Source organism: Macaca fascicularis, chromosome 13 (assembly GCF_037993035.2).
Source record: "Macaca fascicularis isolate 582-1 chromosome 13, T2T-MFA8v1.1".
Taxonomy (NCBI): domain Eukaryota; kingdom Metazoa; phylum Chordata; class Mammalia; order Primates; family Cercopithecidae; genus Macaca; species Macaca fascicularis.
Window position 1 is genome coordinate 83,307,564 of NC_088387.1, and position 19,184 is coordinate 83,326,747.

Consider the following 19,184-nt stretch of genomic DNA (forward strand, 5'->3'; position numbering starts at 1 on the left):
GCCAAGGTATAAATTAATAGTTCAATATAAGATTAAATCAGCAACTGAAGAGTAGTCAGGAGCCTATTAATTAAATTCTTAGACCTTTGCTAAATTTTTCTTTGAAGTAAGTAGAAAGTAATATCTAATATATGAAAATGTTGCCTTTGCTAGAAGAGGCATTTCTGGGGAGGAGGAAGACGATGAGCCTGATTGCTGTAACGATGAGCGGTACTGGCCAGCTGGACAGGAAACTTCCCTCGTTCCCGACTTGGATCCTTTGGAATATGCTGGCTTAGCCCCAGTGGAGCCTCATGTTCCAGAATTTACAGTCTCCCCATTTGCAGTGCAAAAACTTTCCAGGTGATTGCTTTAATCATTTTTAGGAGTTGGGAAAGAATTCAAGGAAACTGAAATCATAGAAACCCACTACCCCTCTTTGTGTACTTTCCTATTTTGTGGGTTCCAGCAAAGCCTGCTAGGCCTAATATTCTATCTTATCAGATGGGGTCATTCAGGACGGCTTATTGTTATCAGGGTTGCTTTTTCAAAATACAAGCCCTGCCTATGTATAGTCATAACTTCATATAAGCATATTTAAATGAATTTTACTGTAATGGTGTGATACTGCTTTTTATGTGCCATTTTTGTCATGTTTTGCCCTTGACAGGTATGGTTTCAATATTGAACGCTGTCAAGCAGTCCTGAGGATGTGTGATGGAGATGTGGGAGCATCACTAGAGCATCTCCTTACCCAGTGTTTTTCAGAGACATTTGGAGAGAGGATGAAGATCTCTGAGGCAGTCAACCAGATAAGCTTGGATGAGTGTATGGAACAGCGACAGGAAGAGGCGTTTGCTCTCAAGTCCATCTGTGGAGAAAAATTTATAGAAAGAATTCAGAACAGAGTCTGGACCATTGGATTAGAACTGGAATATTTGACAAGTAGATTCCGCAAATCCAAGCCAAAAGAAAGTACCAAAAATGTACAAGAGAATTCACTTGAAATCTGTAAATTTTACCTCAAAGGAAATTGTAAATTTGGATCGAAATGCAAATTCAAACATGAAGTGCCCCCAAATCAAATTGTTGGAAGAATAGAAAGAAGTGTAGATGATTCTCATCTTAATGCTAATGAAGATGGATCTTTTTTATATGAACTTGAAATTCGATTTTCTAAAGACCACAAATATCCCTACCAAGCTCCCCTCGTGGCATTTTATTCCACCAATGAGAACCTACCTCTGGCTTGTCGTTTACATATTTCTGAGTTTCTTTATGACAAGGCCTTGACATTTGCGGAAACTTCGGAACCTGTTGTATATTCTTTGATAACCCTTTTAGAGGAAGAATCGGAAATAATCAAGTTACTAACGAATACCCATCACAAGTATAGTGTCCCTCCCATGAACGTTCTGCCAGTACCCTCTAGGACCAGAATAAATAATCCTGCCTGTCATAAACCAATGATTCCAAATAATTCTTTTGTTTCTAATCAAATTCCAGAAGGTATGTAAGGCATTGATCTTGTGGAGGGAGGCATTCAGAATGATGGGTTTAGAAGTCAAAGCTTTTAAAGCTGATCCAGGATGGCTTAGTGATCTTGAACAAGCTGAACAAGCCATTCAGTCCCATGGGCAAAAGGGAATGAGAATTCCCTGAACTGTAATTGTGTCCAACTTTAATTGTAAGGCTCAATTGTGTTGCTTAAGGCCCAGTTGTGTTGCTGTGGATAGGCTTCCTGAGTTGAAGTTTGTTGTGATGTGTGTTTATTTTAACCATATAAAATCTGAGGCTTGGAAGGACCTTAAGGTACCTTCTCAGAAAATCTATTTTATTTAATTCATTTGGTTTTCATATGATTACTTCTTATATTATATACTGAATTACTTTCAAATGAAATTTTAGAGATATTTTGCTTTCAATACCACTATCCATACCCTCCTGCTTTTGGTATACTAGATCCCCAGAATTCATTAGGGATAGCTCTATGAATCCCTAAATCCTCAAATACTTGTGCAGGCTTCTAGCCTAGTCTAGATCCAGGTTTACTGTGCAGATTCTTTTTATGTTTTTGAGGATTCTTTTTATGTTTTTGAGATGGAGTTTCACTCTTGTCCCCCGGGCTGGAGTGCAGTGGTGCAATCTCAGCTCACTGCAACCTCTGCCCTCCAGATTCAAGTGATTCTCCTGCCTCAGCCTCCTGAGTAGCTGGGATTACAAGTGCCCACCACCACGCCTGGCTAACTTTTCTATTTTTAGTAGATACAGAGTTTCACCATGTTGGCCAGGCTGGTCTCGAACTCCTGACCTCAGGTGATCTACCTGCCTCAGCCTCCCAGTGCTGGGATTACAGGTGTGAGCCACCACACATGGCCTACTGTGCAGATTCTTACACCACAAGTAAGCCCCTTTCAAAGAATTCTCTGCTGGGTGTAGTGGCTCACGCCTGTAATCCCAGCACTTTGGGAGGCTGAGGTGAGAGGATTGCTTGAGCCCAGGAGTTTGAGACCAGCCTGGGCAGCATAGCGAGACCCCATCTCTACAAAATATATATATTTTCTTAGCTAGTCAGCCATGGTCGTGCACTCTGTCCCAGGTACTCAAGAGGCTGATGTTGGGGGATCACTTCAGCCTGGGAGGTAGAGGCTGCAGTGAGCCATTGCACTTCAGTCTTGGAGACAGAGTGAGACTCTATCTCTTAAAAAGAAAAAAAAAAGGAGGAAAGAAGGAAGGAGAGGAAGGAGAGGGAGGGAAGGAAGGAGGGAGGGGGAGAGAGAGAGAGAGAGAGAGGAAGAAGAGAAAGAGAAAGAAAGAGAAAAGAAAGAAAAAAGAAAGAGAAAGGGAGGGAAGGAGGAAGGAAGGAAGGAAGGGAGGGAGGGAAGGAAGGAAGGGAAGGAAGGGTCCTCTTTTATTTGTTGCTATCTTTCTTTCTTCCAGAGAAACAAAAGAAACGTAAGAGTCCTTGGGTAAACTTCAATGAGTAGAGAATAGTGATGCTGTGCTGAGATGTTAGGGCTGGTCAGTTAGCCAGGTTCACTCACTAACCACCCAACCCACTCCCAGATGCCAGCTTCTAGGGCATGGGATTCAAATATGTTCCTTGGGAAATGACAATTATGTGCCATGGCCTTTTTTTGTAAAATAGTAGTTTTATTGAGACATAATTTATATACCGTAAGATTCACTCTTTTAAAGTATATAGTTCAATGTTTTTGGATTTTTACAGAGTTGTGCAACAATGACCACCTTTTAATCCCTGGACATTATCATCACTGCCAAAAGAAACCCTGTACCCATGTACCATAACAGTCTCTCCTCATTTACCCCTTCCCCCAGGCTCTGGCAACCACAAATCTGCTGTCTATCTCTATGGGTGTGCCTACTCTGGACATGTCATAGAAATGGAATTATACAATATGCAGCTTTTTGAGATGGGCTTCTTTCACTTAGCATAATGTGTTCAAGGTTCATCCATGTCCTAGCACATATCAGTACAGCATTCCTTTTTATTAGTGAGGACTATTCTGTTATGTGGACATACCACATTTTGTTCATCGATTCATCATTTGATAGACATTTGGGTTGTTTTATGTTGTAGGATTTGGGGACACTTGCAAATAGTTGAAACATTCACTGCTAATTATGTTAATGTTACTTTGTTTTTAATTTGATTTAAAAATAACCACTTATGCTTGATAAAAGTTTACTTGAGGATGCATTTTAAGTTCTTTGGCAATAGAAATACTGGAAATGAATGAACTTACTTTATTCAAGTTTTAACTTTTTCTCCATTTTGACTTTTTGTTTGACTTGATACTCTGTTAGACAGCGACTTTCCCGTTTTGTTAAAGAAAGGGCTCTGTATTGAAACGTTTTCTTTTATTTCCTTCAAGTTGAAAAAGAATCAGAATCTGAGGAGTCAGATGAGGATGAAGGTCCTGCACCTGTTATAGTAGAGAATGAAAGCTATGTGAACCTTAAGAAAAAGATTTCCAAAAGATATGACTGGCAGGCAAAGTCAGTACATGCTGAAAATGGTAAAATCTGCAAGCAGTTCCGAATGAAACAGGTAGGGTATGTGAGAGAATGAGTAGCATTGCCTCCCTAATATCTGGATGATGGGATTAGGAATTAGGACACTTTGGCTACCCTCCCTAATATTCTTTTGTTTCATTTTCTCCCTGAGTGGTCAAAATTTCTACAGGCCACAACAAACTTAAGTGTATATGCTAGATGGTTTTGGAAAATCCTGTAGCAGACACACACATATATGCCAAATGGTCTCAGAATCATGTGCCTTTGGTACTGTGACGGACAATCTGGTATGTAAAAGGAATATCAATACTGTGGTTTAATGGCTGGGCACGGTAGCTGACACCTGTAATCCCAGCAGTTTGGGAGGCCGAGGTAGGCAGATCACCTGAGGTCAGGAATTCAAGACCACCCTGGCCAACATGGCAAAACTCCGTCTCTACTAAAAATACAAAAATTAGCCGGGCGTGGTGACAGGTGCCTGTAATCCCAGCCACTTGGGAGGCTGAGGCACAAGAATCGCTTGAACCTGGGTGGTGCAGATTCCAGTGAGCTGAGATTGCGCCACTGCACTCCAGCCGGGCAACAGAGCAAGACTCCGTCTCAAAAAAAAAAAAAAAAACGAAACAAAAACAAATACTGTGGGGTTAGAGCCAGGTGGGCATGGTAACACATGCCTGTAGTCTTGGCTACTTGGAAGGCTGAGGCAGGAGGAGATAATGCCAGCCTGGAAAACATAATGAGACCCTGTCTCTAAAAACAAAACAATACAAATACTGCGATTTACATTAGAAAAAATTAATATATAAACGGAGAAGGATGAGGAAGGACTTTTACCCTGTTTCAAAGACTCAAAGGATAAATAATGTGCCCAAGGTCACATAGCTAGTGAGTGGTTTAGCCAATTCTGTTTCTAAAGTCTATTTTGTTTTTACCCCATTCACATGAAGGTTATTTTAATAGAATTCATAAGTGAACCGTGAGGGCAAAGTTAGAGATAGGGCAGAGGCAAGTTGCTTAACCAATATGGGAATTGGATTAAATACTCTCTTAGGGCACTTCCAGTTCTAAAGTTCTGTCAGTCTGATTTTTGACACCATATAACACCATCACAGATGTAGTGCAATACCCATAGAACATCACAATGTATATAAATTGCACTGTAGATGATAGAAACGAAAAATGAGATATTCAATTTGATCAGTGTGCTAAGTTTATGATAAAATTATATATAGGAAATGGCATGTTCCTGTAAAGTTATTACAGTATTCAAAAGTACAGCCAGAGTTTTAATAAACAAGGCAATGTTTATAGCATTGGCCATTAAATATGAAATTGATTTATATAGTTGTAGTGACTGCCCAAAAATAATGCTTTAGTGAGTGCTTTTCTATTATTGATTTAGGTAAAAATCTGATACTATTTAGAGCTATGCTGTCTGATATGGTAACCCCTACCCATGTTTGGCTGTTTATATTAATTAATTAAAATTAAAAATTCAGTTCCTCAGTAACACTGTTCTTCGCATTTCAAGTGCTCAATAACCACATGTGGCCAGGGGTTGCTGTATTGGACAGCACAGGTATAGAACATTTCCATCAACACAGAAAGTTCCATTGGACAGTGTTGGTATAGAGACCCTTGCTGGGAAGAACTGGATATGTGCTAAGCAAGAGGGCTTTATTTCACTCAGAAAATCTTTCAGTTTATTCAGATGTTGGAAAACTATTTAATGTATAGATTCCACAGCTCATTCTGACTGATTCTCTGAGCAGCATTCTGAATAAAGTCCTCTACATCCAATCCCAACAAATCCAACAAAGGATCACTCAAGGCCAGGAGTGCAAGACCATCCTGGGCAACATAACAAGACTCGGTCTCTGTAATTTAAAACAAAAACAAAAACAAAACTGTAATCCCAGCATTTTGGAAGACCAAGGCAAGTGGATTACTTGAGCACAGGAGTTTGAGGCCAGCCTGAGCAACATGGTGAAATCCTGTCTCTTCAAAAAAATACAAAAAGCTGGGTATGGTGGCACACACCTGTAGTCCCAGCTACTTGGGAGCCTGAGGCAGGAGGATCGCTAGAGCCTGGAGTGGAGATTGGAGTGAGCCATGATTGTACCACTGCACTCCAGCCTGGCAACACAGTGAGACTCTGTCTCAAATGAAAAAAAGAAAAAAAAGAGAAGTAACCCAATGATGTCTTATCTTTGATTTTATTAGGCTTCCAGACAGTTCCAGTCCATTCTGCAAGAGAGACAATCACTCCCTGCTTGGGAAGAAAGAGAAACCATTCTTAACTTACTGCGTAAGCACCAGGTGGTTGTCATAAGTGGTATGACTGGGTAAGAATGCAGTTTATTCATTGGCAGCTTTCATCTATAAATATTATATGCACCCTGGTTACCATAACCAGTTCAACTTGTTAAAAACTGTAACTGGATTTATAGACATTATATACCTCTGCCTTGAGAAATAAGGCAAAACATCCAGCTGAAGACTTTTAACAAGGCTCATGTTTAAATTTAAAGGATAGTTCTAGAACATTTAGCTTGAAAGCTTTTTTATCTTCTAAATTTATTCTGATTTCCTGTCACCCAGGGTGGAGTGCAGTGGCATGATCTCGGCTCACTGCAACCTCTGCCTCCCGGGTTCAAGTGATTCTCATGCCCCAGCCATCCAAATAGCTGGGATGACAGGTGCACCCCTATGGTGCACCACCATACCCAGCTAATTTTTTTGTGTTTTTAGTAGAGAGGGGGGTTTTACCATGTTGGCCAGGCTGGTCTCGAACTCCTGGCCTCAAGTGATCCACCTGCCTTAGTCTCCTGAAGTGCTGGGATTACAAGTGTGAGTCACCACGCCCAGCCTTTATTTTTCTTTTAAAAACAACTTAATTGTGGTGCATTATTTTTCCTGTTTTACATTCTCCTATTTAGCAGGGACAAGTTGCAGACTTTATTTAGTTATGTATTCAAGATTATACAATTTAATAATTACATTTGTGTCCAGACTCAGTGATATGGTAACAATTCGTATCATCTAGTTTATCTTTTTAACCTCAGCCTAATCATAGCCAAATTAATACATATCAAAGGGAAAAATGTAAAATATTTTGATAATCATAAGCTAATACTCCTTTTCTTTAGGGTTCATGTGTAGAGTTTACATTCCTAGAAGCATTTACAGACCTTAATCTAATGTCTGTTCAATAGTCCCAATTTTACAAATGTTACTAAACTATTATTTGATTGTCCTTTTGATTGGAGTGCAAATTCCTAGAATTTCTCACCTCTAGGTAATAAGTCAGGAGGTTGTTTTAGAAAATACCTGAATCTGAACAATTTGTATTCTAATTAGCTTTATCACTTTCCTCATTCCGTATGATTGCTTCTTTAGTTAACTAGCCCTTGAAAACTTCATTTTAGGACTTATTTGTTTTAATATACAGATGTGGGAAAACCACACAGATTCCACAGTTTATTCTGGATGATTCTCTGAATGGACCACCTGAAAAGGTGGCCAACATCATCTGTACCCAACCCCGACGAATCTCTGCAATCTCTGTTGCTGAACGTGTTGCTAAAGAAAGAGCAGAGAGGGTGGGTCTGACCGTGGGATACCAGATTCGGTTAGAAAGTGTCAAGGTTTGTATGCTCTGCTTATTTCCTGGTAACAGAAATTCATGATTTTTAGGTATAAAGAGTTCTGGGGGTTAGGAGATTCATGGGCAATTTGGGATATATACTTTCAGGTTATTTTTAAATTAATGATCACCTTCGGTAGGGGTGAAGTCCTTTTAGAAATATCTTGGGATAAGAACTCTCATGGCTGGGCGCAGTGGCTCACGCCTGTAACCCCAGCACTTTGGGAGGCCAAGGCGGGCGGATCACCTCAGGTCAGGAGTTCGAGACCAGCCTGACCAACATGTAGAAACCCCATCTCTACTAAAAATACAAAAATTAGCCGAGTGTGGTGGCACATGCCTGTAATCCCAGCTACTCGGAAGTCTGAGGCAGGAGAATCCCTTGAACCTGGGAGACGGAAGTTGCAGTGAGCTGAGATCGTGCCATTGCACTCCAGCCTGGGCAACAAAAGCAAAACTCCATCTCAAAAACAAAAAACAACAACAAAAAAACACTCTTACTTGGTTGTACTAAATTTCCTCTGTAAAGCTTTTTATTTTTTATTGACAAAAGTCATCTAGTAAAGACTGTTATGTTCTTGAATGTGGGACTTAATCCATTTAACCAAATAAGGAGCAGACAAATTGAGAACTGATTTCATTATTCACTGTTTTTTAATGCTTTTTATGAAAATCTTAACATTTTGATATGAAGTAGAAAGGATTTTATTACTGTCCCTGGCAAGAAACTATATTTAGTATGGTTTCCTATTAAATGGAACTGCTAGTGTTTTCAATATTCTTTATCACTATCCATTCAAAATGGCTTTCCAGTAATGTTTCCTTTTTTTGAAAATTTTATTAATGGTTTATATTGCCCTTTCCTGTGTAAGTCCTCAGCCACCAGACTGTTATACTGTACCACGGGAGTGCTGCTGAGAAGGCTAGAAGGAGATACAGCTCTACAAGGAGTCTCCCATATCATTGTTGATGAAGTTCATGAGAGGACAGAAGAAAGGTAAAACAAAGACTTTCCTAGTGAACACACACTCACATGAAATGAAGGCATGGCAGAAAAAAATGTTTTCTAGTTCCAATTCAGTTTCATGCAGCTAGTAATGGTAATTTGCCACAAGGAAGACCTATGTTAGAGAAGAGCAACTGGTTTGATTTCCAGGGTCTATAACACTAAAAAGGAAGGACAGCACATGCTCATCACTTATTAGATGGAGTCATCCTATTAGATTAGAAGGTATACTTCACACCATCCTGGGCATTATGCTAAGTTGATACCTTACTCAGTAGAAGTAACAGATGTCATGCATGCTGTGGCTGAATGTATCTTCTTCCTTGTTTATTTGGTCAGTCATTCAGTCCTGACATTGATTCATGTATTTATTGAGCCTGCATTAAATGCCAAGTGATATATTAGTTGCTGGGGATACAGTGAGGAACAAGCATGTATGGCTCCCCCTCTAACAGTCTGGTAGAAAAAACAAATAATGAACAAGTAAATAAGTAAATGATTGCAAATTGGAATAAGCACTGTGAAGGAATAAATGGCATGCTGTGTTTGGAGAGAGAGACCCATAGATGCTCAAAGATCATATCTCTGTAAAATGACAATTTAAATTGAAAACTGAAGTATGGCCGGGCGCATGGGTCATACCCATAATCCCTGCACTTTGGGAGGCCGAGGTGGGAGGATCGCTTGAGCTCAGGAGTTAGAGCCCAACCTGGGCAACATAGTGAGACCATGTCTCTATGAAAAGTAAAAAAAAAAAAAAAAAAGCCAGTAGTCTTTCTACTGGGGATACAGAAAAAAAAAAAATTAGCCAGGCGTGATGGCTCACACCTATGGTCCCAGCTATTCAGGAGACTGAGGCAAGAGAATCAATTGAACCCCCAGTAGGTTGAGGCTGCAGTGAGCTGTGATAGCACCACTGCACTCCACCCTGGTCAACAAAGCAAGACCCTGTCTCAAATAAAAAAAAAGGAACTGAAATATGAGATGCAATCCCAGGTGACAAACGGGGACAAGGAAAGCATGTTTGAAGATTGTGCAGTGGGAAGGGGCTTTGTGAGTCCAGAACAAGGAAAGCCAGTGCACCTGCTGTGTAGCAGCAAAGGGGAAAGTAGCACAGGGAACAAGCAGCAGGAGCCAGACCTTCCAGAGCCTTAAGCGTCGTGAATAATAAAGCATGTGGATTTTACCTTATGAAATTAGAAGTCATTAAAGGGTGAGGCATAAAATAAAAATTCTTGCCAGACACAGTGGTGCATGCTTGTAGTTCCAGCTACTGAGGAGGCTGAGGCAGGAGGATTGCTTAAGTTCGGGAGTTCAAGGCTATAGTGTGCTATGATTGCACCTGTGAAGAGCCACTTCAGCCTGGGAAATATCATGAGACCCCATCTCTTAGGGAAAAAAAAAAAAAAAAAAATTAAAAGTCTCAATATTTTAAGTACTGAAGAGGGCCAGGAAGATGGATGGCATTAATCATAGTTTGTCATGTGGATCATGCCCTAGAGCAGTAAAAGAAAACTAGTAGGGGAAAAAAAAAGAGAAAGTCCTGTGAAAATTATGAAGTTTTCCCAAAAAGTAGTATACTACTATAAATACCTTGAGAAGAAGAAAAATAGTCTAAGTAAATTTGGTGGACTGATAGGAAAGCAGAAAATAGCTAAAAGCAAAACATTAAAAAAAAAAAAAAGGATTGTTGGCGGGCACCTGTAGTCCCAGCTACTTGGGAGGCTGAGGCAGGAGAATCGCTTGAACCTGGGAGGTGGAGGTTGCTGTGAGCCGAGATCACACCACTGCACTCCAGCCTGGGCGACAGAGCAAGACTGTCTCAAAAAAAAAAAAGGAATTGAACAGAGAAGATGTGTAACCAGAAGAACTATTAGAAGAAATAATACATTACTATTATTAGTAAATAAGACATATGAAGTAATTAGAAACTAAAGAAAGCGGACTTTTAGATAAAAAGAATAAACCAAAAGAAAAAGAAATAATTCCTAGAACAAGGCAATAATAAATATTAAATGACTATACAGAAAACGTTGGAAATCTCTAAGGGGCAAATGATCTTTTTGTAGAAACTCCAGAAAACAATGGAAAAAAGAATTAATGGTAAATAATGTCATTTTGCAGCTGTTGGAAATGAACATCTGAAAGAAGAAATTTTTTTAACAAAATCACTGAACAACTTGGAAGAGGAAACCAAATAAAACATTCTCTCAGACTAATGGTATTTAAATGATTGAGTTATAAAGATAAGTTTAAACTTTTAGGGAAAATTATATCCAGTATAATTTTGAATATGAAGAATAGCTTTAGATTCTATAACATTTGTACCTCCACAGACTTAAAGAAATGAGAACATAGCACTGGATTTGGTTCCTGGCTAAAATAGGAGAAAGATTTTTTTTTTTTTTTTTTTTTTTTTGAGACGGAGTCTCGCTCTGTCACCCGGGCTGGAGGGGAGAAAGATTTTTATAAAACCTAAGGATCTGTAGAATATGAACAGTTAAAAATTCAAAAGATGTTCACATCTGAATAAAGATTAATTACACAGTGGAGAAGGGTGCTTCAAGCATTTACAAATACCAGTTTACAGGAAAGGGTATACAAATTACGAGGAAAAGTAGGGGAATATTTGCTAACTCTGATTGAAAAAAGCAAAAACTAATAAAATCTAGAAACAAAAATCAGTGAAAATATTGACAAGATTAAAAGTTGAATATAGAAAGGTGACAGTTGTGTTAGTTTGAAATTTTGATAAATTTTCTAATCACAGAGATAACATGATCATTCTAAAGCATTCAGTAAATATCAAAAAATGTAAAAGAATAATCTCTGTCCCCTATAAAATTGCTAGTTACATGTTATAATTTTGGTCTCTTTTCTTCAGGGAGTATACAGGGAGTTAGAAGAGGGGTATGGTAGTGAGATGTACTTCCACAAACACTATTGGGATCATATAGTTTTGTCATGCTACTTTTGATTTAACAGAATGACAGCATGAGTTAACAAATTATCTTTTTTTTTTTGAGACGAAGTCTCTGTCATCCAGGCTGGAGTGCAGTGGTGCAATCTCAGCTCACTGCAGCCTCCACCTCCCAGGTTCAAGCGATCCTCCATCCTCAGCCTCCCAAGTAGCCAGAACTAGAGGTGCACGCCACGAGGCCTGGTTAATTTTTGTATTTTTTTAGTAGAGTCAGTGTTTTACCATGTTGGCCAGGCTTGTCTTGAACTCCTGAGCTCAAGTGATACGCTCGCCTTGGCCTCCTAAAGTGCTGGGATTTCAGGTGTGAGCCACCACGCCCAGCTGAATTATCTGTAAAATTAAGAATTACATAAGGAAATTCTGAAGTCTGGATATACCATAAATTACTTAGCCATTTGCCTGTTGTTGTTAGATTATTTCCCTTTTCCCTGAAAAAGAAACAAAAATAGTCATAAATGTAATTAAATTAGCTCTTTAAAAAGAGCTAAGTAGTATAAGAATATGCTTTCATTAAAAACTCAAACAGGCCAGGTACAGTGGCTCACACCTACAGGCCTCCCATTCTGGGATTGCTGATTATATGTTTAGTAATCCCAGCATTTTGGGAAGCCAAGGCAAGAGGATCACTTGAGCGCAGGAGTTTGAGACCAGCCTTGGCAATATAGGGAGACACCATCTCTACTATAAAAACAAAAACAAAAAAATTAGCCCCAGTTACTTAGGAGATTGAGGCAGGAGGATCACTTGAACCCAGAAGTTCAAGGCTGCAGTGAGCAGTGATAACACCACTGCACTCCAGCCTGGGTGACAAAGCGAAACCTTGTCTCAAAAAAAAAAAAAAGAAAAAACATTATGGATAAAGTGTAAGTCCCTCTTAATACTCCCAGACCACTGTCAGTTCCTTTCTTAGAAGTAAACTGGTAATACGTCCTTCTATGCATGGATATAGACGTTTACTTTGTTAGAAATAGTTACTTTTGTTTTCTGACCTTTTTTTCTTACACAGATGATATATTCATTTAGTAAGTCAATGGATATTCACTGAGTACTTACTATGTCCCAGGCATTGTTGTAGATCCTGGAGTAGTGAATAAAATTCTTGTCCTTGTAGACCTTCTATTCTAGTGGGAGAGCTCATCAATAAGCAAGATAAATAAGTAAAATACAGAATATGGTAAGTGCTAAGAAGGAAAAATAAAGCAGAAAAAAGACAATAGAAATGTAAGGGAGGAGAGCATTTGAAATTTTAAATAAGGTAGCCAAAGAAGTCCTCACTGAAAAAAATCTTTGGAGTAAGGACTTGAAGGAAGTGAGGGAGCTACCTGTGTGAAGGTTTAGGAGAAGCCCAGTAATCCAGGCAGATTAATATCATGTACAGAAGACCCGAGGTGCATGCCTCAAAGACAGCAAGGAGAACAGTAGGCCGGTGCTAAGTGAATGAGCGGGAGAGCACTAGAAAAAGATGGGGAGCATGGGGTGTAGACCATGCCGTATAGAGCCTTGTTAGTAAGGATTCTAATGAGAAGTCATTGGATTCTGAGCATAAGAGTGGCACAATCCGATTTTTCTTTTCTTTTTCTTTTTTAAGAGATGGGGTCTTGCTATATTGGCCAGGTTGGTTTTGAACTCCTGGCCTCAAGCATTCCTCCCACCTCAGCCTCCCAAACTGCTAGGATTATAGGTGTGAGCCACCGCGCCGGTCAGCACAATCAGACTGACATTCGAAGAGCATTATTGGTTGGCTATATTGAGAACAGATTGCAAGGGGGCAAGGGCCAAGAGTCCAGTTAGGGTGGTGGTATTCTGCCATGTGTATTATTCCAGGCAACTTGGGATTTTTCCTACTAAAAATATGTCTTAGAGGTTTTTTCATGTTATTATCTAGAGCTCTACCTTATTCCTTGTATCTGCTTCATGTTATTTCATAGACTGGATGATATTGTTATAATTAATCATTTCTCAGTTGATGGACATTTGGGTAGTTTCTATTGTTTTATTATTACAAACAATGCTATAATGAAAATCTTTGTATATGCGTCTTTGTGGTACATGTAGGTATCAAGAAGTAGAATGATCAAATTTGTACCCTATACCAGCTAAGAGTAAAAATAAATAATAATTATAAAATTTGATGATAAATCCTGTTGGGATTTTGATTAGTACTACCTGGACTTGGTTTATTTGAGAAATAATTTATATCTTTATACAGGTTGAGCATCCCTAATCCAAAAATCTGAAATCTGAAATGGTCCAAAATCTGAAACTTTTTGAGTGCTGACATGACACTACAAGTGGCAAATTCCCCACCTGACACCTTTGCTCTCTGATGGTTCAATGTACACCAACTTTATTTCACGGACAAAATTATTCAAAATATTATATACAGTTACCTTTAGGCTATGTGTATAATGTATATATGAAACATAAATGGATTTCATGTTTAGATTTAGGCCCCATCCCCAAAATATCTCATTATGTATATGCAACTATTCCAAAATCTGAGAAAATTTGAAATCTGAAACACTTCCGGTTCCAAGCATTTCACATAAACGATATTCAACCTATAATAGTAAGGCTTCACATCCAAGAACATGACACACTGTTCTATGAATGTTACGGGGTTTTTTCCCACAGAGATTTACACATTTCTTGCTCAAAATATACTAAAAGTTACTAATTTTCATGTGTTGAATTTGTTTGATCCTCAGGTGTTTCTTTTATTTTCTCTAGTGACTTCTTGCTGCTAGTTTTGAAGGACATTGTATCGCAGAGGCCAGGTCTTCAAGTTATTTTAATGAGTGCAACTCTAAACGCTGAGCTTTTTTCAGAATATTTTAATTCCTGCCCGGTTATTACTATACCAGGTGAATAAAGTGCATCATTAAATATGTATCATTCTAACAAGCAAATATAATTATTTTAAAGTTTGAGACATAAGTAGATATGTATACCTCTTTCTAGAGAAGTGATTTATTTATAACATAAAATCATAACCATATAATGCAGCTGATAAGGAGGTAACATATCTTGCTGGGAGATTTTTTTTTTTCCTTTCTTTTCTTTCTTTTTGAGACGAAGTCTCGTTCTGGAGTGCAATGGCGCGATCTCAGCTCATGGCAAGCTCCGCCTCCTGGGTTCACACCATTCTCCTGCCTCAGCCTCCCAGGTAGCTGGGTTTACAGGCACCCGCCACTACGCCCAGCTAATTTTTTGTATTTTTAGTAGAGATGGGGTTTCACTGTGTTTGCCAGGATGGTCTTGATCTGACCTCGTGATCTGTCCGCCTCGGCCTCCCAAAGTGCTGGGGTTACAGGCGTGAGCCACCATGCCCGGCCATTGCTGGGAGATTTTAATTTTTTTTAGGGGACTTTTTAAAAAAGTCATAGTTACTTATTTCTAGCATTCCATTGTGTTTAACATCAAAGTTTATAGTGGCAGTCTGTCATAAAGAGGGAACTTGTGTCTGTGACAGTGTATCTGTTCATTTCTGGATTCTGCTAAATTTCTGGATGTTGGTCCACTCTGGCAGAAAGTGAGGCTGGATAGTCTGTGTTTTCTTTTGGCACTTCCACAGTCTCATTGTGGAATTAATTTATCACCCTGAGCTTTGATTTATCCTTCTTCAATTAAATACTAAAAAGACACTTTGCAAACACTGACTGATAAACAATAGTGCAGTTTATTTTAGTTATAGAGAATGCTGGCGATAAATCTAGGGAAGAAATGTTGTGTTTGATCTAGAATACAGTCGTTGAATGTTTAGAGGTCCTCTGTAGTGGAAGTGCGGGGGGGAGGGTATAAAAGGTATAACAGGTAAAAGAAAAAAAGTCTTAGCAAAGGATCATTTCTCTACCTATACACTGTCTTCCGTTTACTGACTGAAATCTACCCTTTCGAATTTCTGTTACCAAGAACTTTTCTTCTTGATACTTTTAAGACCACAGAACAGATAGAACATTAGCATGACAAGCTTTAAGAGAATTTTATATATATAAACTATTTCAAGATGGTTGAATGGGTGTTCTCAGGCTTTTCTATTTTATCTCCTTGTTTTTCTAGGTCGTACATTTCCTGTTGATCAATTTTTTTTGGAAGACGCAATTGCTGTGACAAGGTAAGGAAGATACTAATTAAGATTCAGTGAAAGGACCTGGCATAGTGGCTCATGCCTGTAATTCCAGCACTTTGGGAGGCCAAGGTGGGAGGATCTTTTGAGGCCAGTTCAAGACCAGCTTGGGCAACATATTGAGACCCCCATCTCTTGAGAGAAAAAAAAAAAGATTCATTGAAACTTTGAAAACAGAATAATATTTGACCTTCAATGTACCAGAATACTAATACATGTGTTAGTCTGTTTTTCTAATTTTTCTACACTTGATCTTAGCCAAAAAGCCAAGAAGTGATTTTCTTCTATTTTTTCTGTTTGAACATTTTGTTCTCCCCTCTCTTTCAGTAAACAGGTGGCCAATATTTAAATCCCTCTACTTACTTTTTCTTTTCTTTTTTTTTTTTTCTCTTGAAATAGAGTCTTACTCTGTTGCCCAGGCTGCTGTGCAGTGGTACAATCATAGCTCACTGCAGCCTCAAACACCTGGCTCAAGCAGTCCTCCTACTTCAGCCTCCTGAGTAGCTGGACTACAGACACACACCACCATGCCTAATTTTTTTTAGTGGTTTTGTAGAGACAAAGGTCTCTACGTTGCCCAGGCTGGTCTCAAACTCCTGACCTCCAGCAGTCCTCCTGCCTTGCCTCCCAAAGTGCTGGGATTACGGTCATGAGCCACCATGCCTGGCCCCCTCTACATACCATAACTTTAGCAAGTAGCTTAATCTCTCTGTACTTTAAGTTTAATGAATTAATACTTGCTGATTCTGCTGAGAGCATAAAAAAATTAATGAATTAATACTTGCAAAGTGCTTAGAACTGTGCTTGGCACATAGTGGATGCTCTCAAATGTTAGCAGTTATTGGCCGGGCATGGTAGCTCACACCTGTGAACCCAGTACTTTGGGAGGCCGAGGCGAGTGGATCACCTGAGGGCAGGAGTTCAAGACCAGCCTGGCCAACATGGTAAAACCCCATCTCTACTAAGAATACAAAAATTTGCTGGGCGTGATGGTGCATGCCTGGAATGCCAGCTACTTGGGAGACTGAGGCAGGAGAATTGCTTGAACCTGAAGGCAGAGGTTGCAGTGAGCTGAGACCGTGCCATTGCACCCAACCTGGGTGGCAGAGTAAAACTCTGTTTCAAAAAAAAAAAAAAAAGTTAGCTATTATTATCATCATCATCATTCTTCTCGCGTAGAGTTTGCAGTATAGCCTGAGTGTTAAGGTATCTGTATAAACAATTGTAAGTACTAGGTAGAAAATCTTAACTTCCATTGTATATAAACAGATCTCTCTTCTTTGAAAGCTCTACTTTCTCTTCTTAGTCTTTGATCTTGAGGATTCCCCAAGATTTTCCTTGCACTCTTTCTTCTCACTATTAACTCTCCCTTGGCTACCTTAGACTCGTGTGATTTCAGCTGTCATCCCTGTGCCGAGAACTCCCAGATCAGTATCTTCATTCCTGACCTCTGAGCTCTAGAATGAAACACCCTTAATATCTGGCAGCTTAAATACAAGTCAGGATTTTTCTCCTTCTCTGTTCCTTCCCTCTCTAATAAGCCCCCCTCCTAATTCCATATTCATTTAATGGTACTGTATTCTCAAGCTAAAAACCCAAAACCAGTGGTTCTCAAATTTTAATGTGCAATAAGAATACTTGGGGAGCTTATTAGAATTATTATTTTTTGGGCCCTATCCCACTGCCATTGAACATGAGTTTCTGAGGAAATCATCTTTCAACTAGTTTACCTGTCTTTACTTTTTCAAATTCACTGCTTCCAGAGTACATATATATATTTTTAGACAGCCTCACTCTGTCACCCAGGCTGAGTGCAGTGGTGCGATCATAGCCCACTGCAGCCTTGGTCTCCTGGGCCCAAGTGATCCTGTTACCTCAGAATACTAAGTAGCTGGGACTACAGGTGTGTGCCACCATGCCTGGCTAATTTTTTTATTTTTAGGGAGACAAGGTCTCACTATGTTGCCCAGGCTCAGAATTATCTTTAAACATAGAATTGGTCACATTCCTCCTATTCTTAAGAACTTTCATTGGTTCCCTATCAGTCACACTTTGTGGACACTCAAGGCCCATATCATCTGACCCCAGCCAATATTTAACTTCCTTTCCTTCTTTATTTTCCTACCTACACAAACTTTAGCACTGTCAGACTACTTGTTATTTCTCAAAGATGCCATACTATTACTGTCTGTATTTCTTTTTCCCACTTCCTTCTCTAGTTATTCTTTAACACCCAACTTGAATGCACCTCCATGAAATTTCCTATTTCTGATATTAAAAATTAATCACTTCTTTATTGGAAGTCACAGAGTACTTTTCTTGTGCCTCTAATGACATTTATTTCTGTCTGTCTTACAGTACAGTGAGTTGTTTTGTTCTGTTCTCACTAGTTTGTAAGCTCCTTGAAAGTATATTTATTTTTCTATACCATACCACCACCATTGCCAGAGTCCCTTGTCCAAAAAAGACATTCAGTAAATGTTCAATAAACAAACAAATGGTGAATGTGAAAAGAGTATATGGCATTTAATGGAGAGAAGGGGTTGGAGGAAGTCAGCATTATAGAATCATAGGTTTTTACATCTTTTTTTTAAAAAAGCTACAATACACTTTATGCAAATGAAATCTTAAAGGAAATCATCAAGAAATGAAACATAAAACAGGAATGATCGAGCTGAAAGAATAGCCCACAGTTACTTTGCTCCCATTCCCTTACCTTTCCTTGGGGCTTTAAGCAACATTTATGGCTCCAGGAAAAAAAATTCGAGGCAGTTATCTATGCCAATTTCCCAAAAGATGAGAAAGTAAAGCCCTTTGAAATTGACTTGCTGGAAGTCTCATAGCAGGTTGGTTTAGTGGCAGACCTAGAACTCAAATCCAGAGCTTTTGTTTTCAAATCTATTCATTTTTCTGCTTTGCCATGATGTCTAATAGTGTTGTCACTAACAAATATTAAACTATCCAGTTGTAAGAGTTTTGAAATGTTTTAAGGACCGTCTTAGGTTGATATTCAGCCAACAGCTAGAAACTTGAGTCCAAATTTGATTGCAACAAAAGGGAATCAGCTGCCTGGGAATTATCATAGAAACAAGAGGATCAATAAGATTGCCAAAGAAGACTTAAAAATGAAGAGGGGTGTTACTGAGGCTGTAACTCAGATGTGTTTTCTGAATGTCCATGGCATTATTCCTGGATAGAGCTTTTCTCCAAAGTCTTAGCTGGTTTCCAAGACAGACCTAAAAGCGTTGCAGTGTGTTCCCAACCAGAAATAGGGTACAGCCAGAATCCTGGACTGGTGGAAGAATGGCACATGAACTGGGCAGAAACAGTGACATTTTGCTGAATGAGCACGTGAAATAGGTGAATTCTTTCCCTCCTCACCAACAGAACCACATACACACAACCACAT

General features: G+C 39.1%; 1 protein-coding gene across 3 annotated transcripts in view; it reads left to right on the forward strand.

Moving 5' to 3' along the window:
* The window catches only part of DHX57 (DExH-box helicase 57), a 76,285-nt gene that overhangs the window by 12,280 nt on the left and 44,821 nt on the right, over positions 1–19,184 (forward strand). For all 3 annotated transcript variants that reach the window (XM_074011934.1, XM_005576070.4, XM_045369469.3), the window contains exons 4-11: positions 154–342; positions 650–1,488; positions 3,876–4,051; positions 6,241–6,362; positions 7,469–7,664; positions 8,536–8,660; positions 14,380–14,513; positions 15,709–15,763. In XM_074011934.1, coding sequence (XP_073868035.1) covers positions 154–342; positions 650–1,488; positions 3,876–4,051; positions 6,241–6,362; positions 7,469–7,664; positions 8,536–8,660; positions 14,380–14,513; positions 15,709–15,763 — 1,836 coding nt within the window. The remainder of the gene's footprint in view (positions 1–153; positions 343–649; positions 1,489–3,875; positions 4,052–6,240; positions 6,363–7,468; positions 7,665–8,535; positions 8,661–14,379; positions 14,514–15,708; positions 15,764–19,184) is intronic.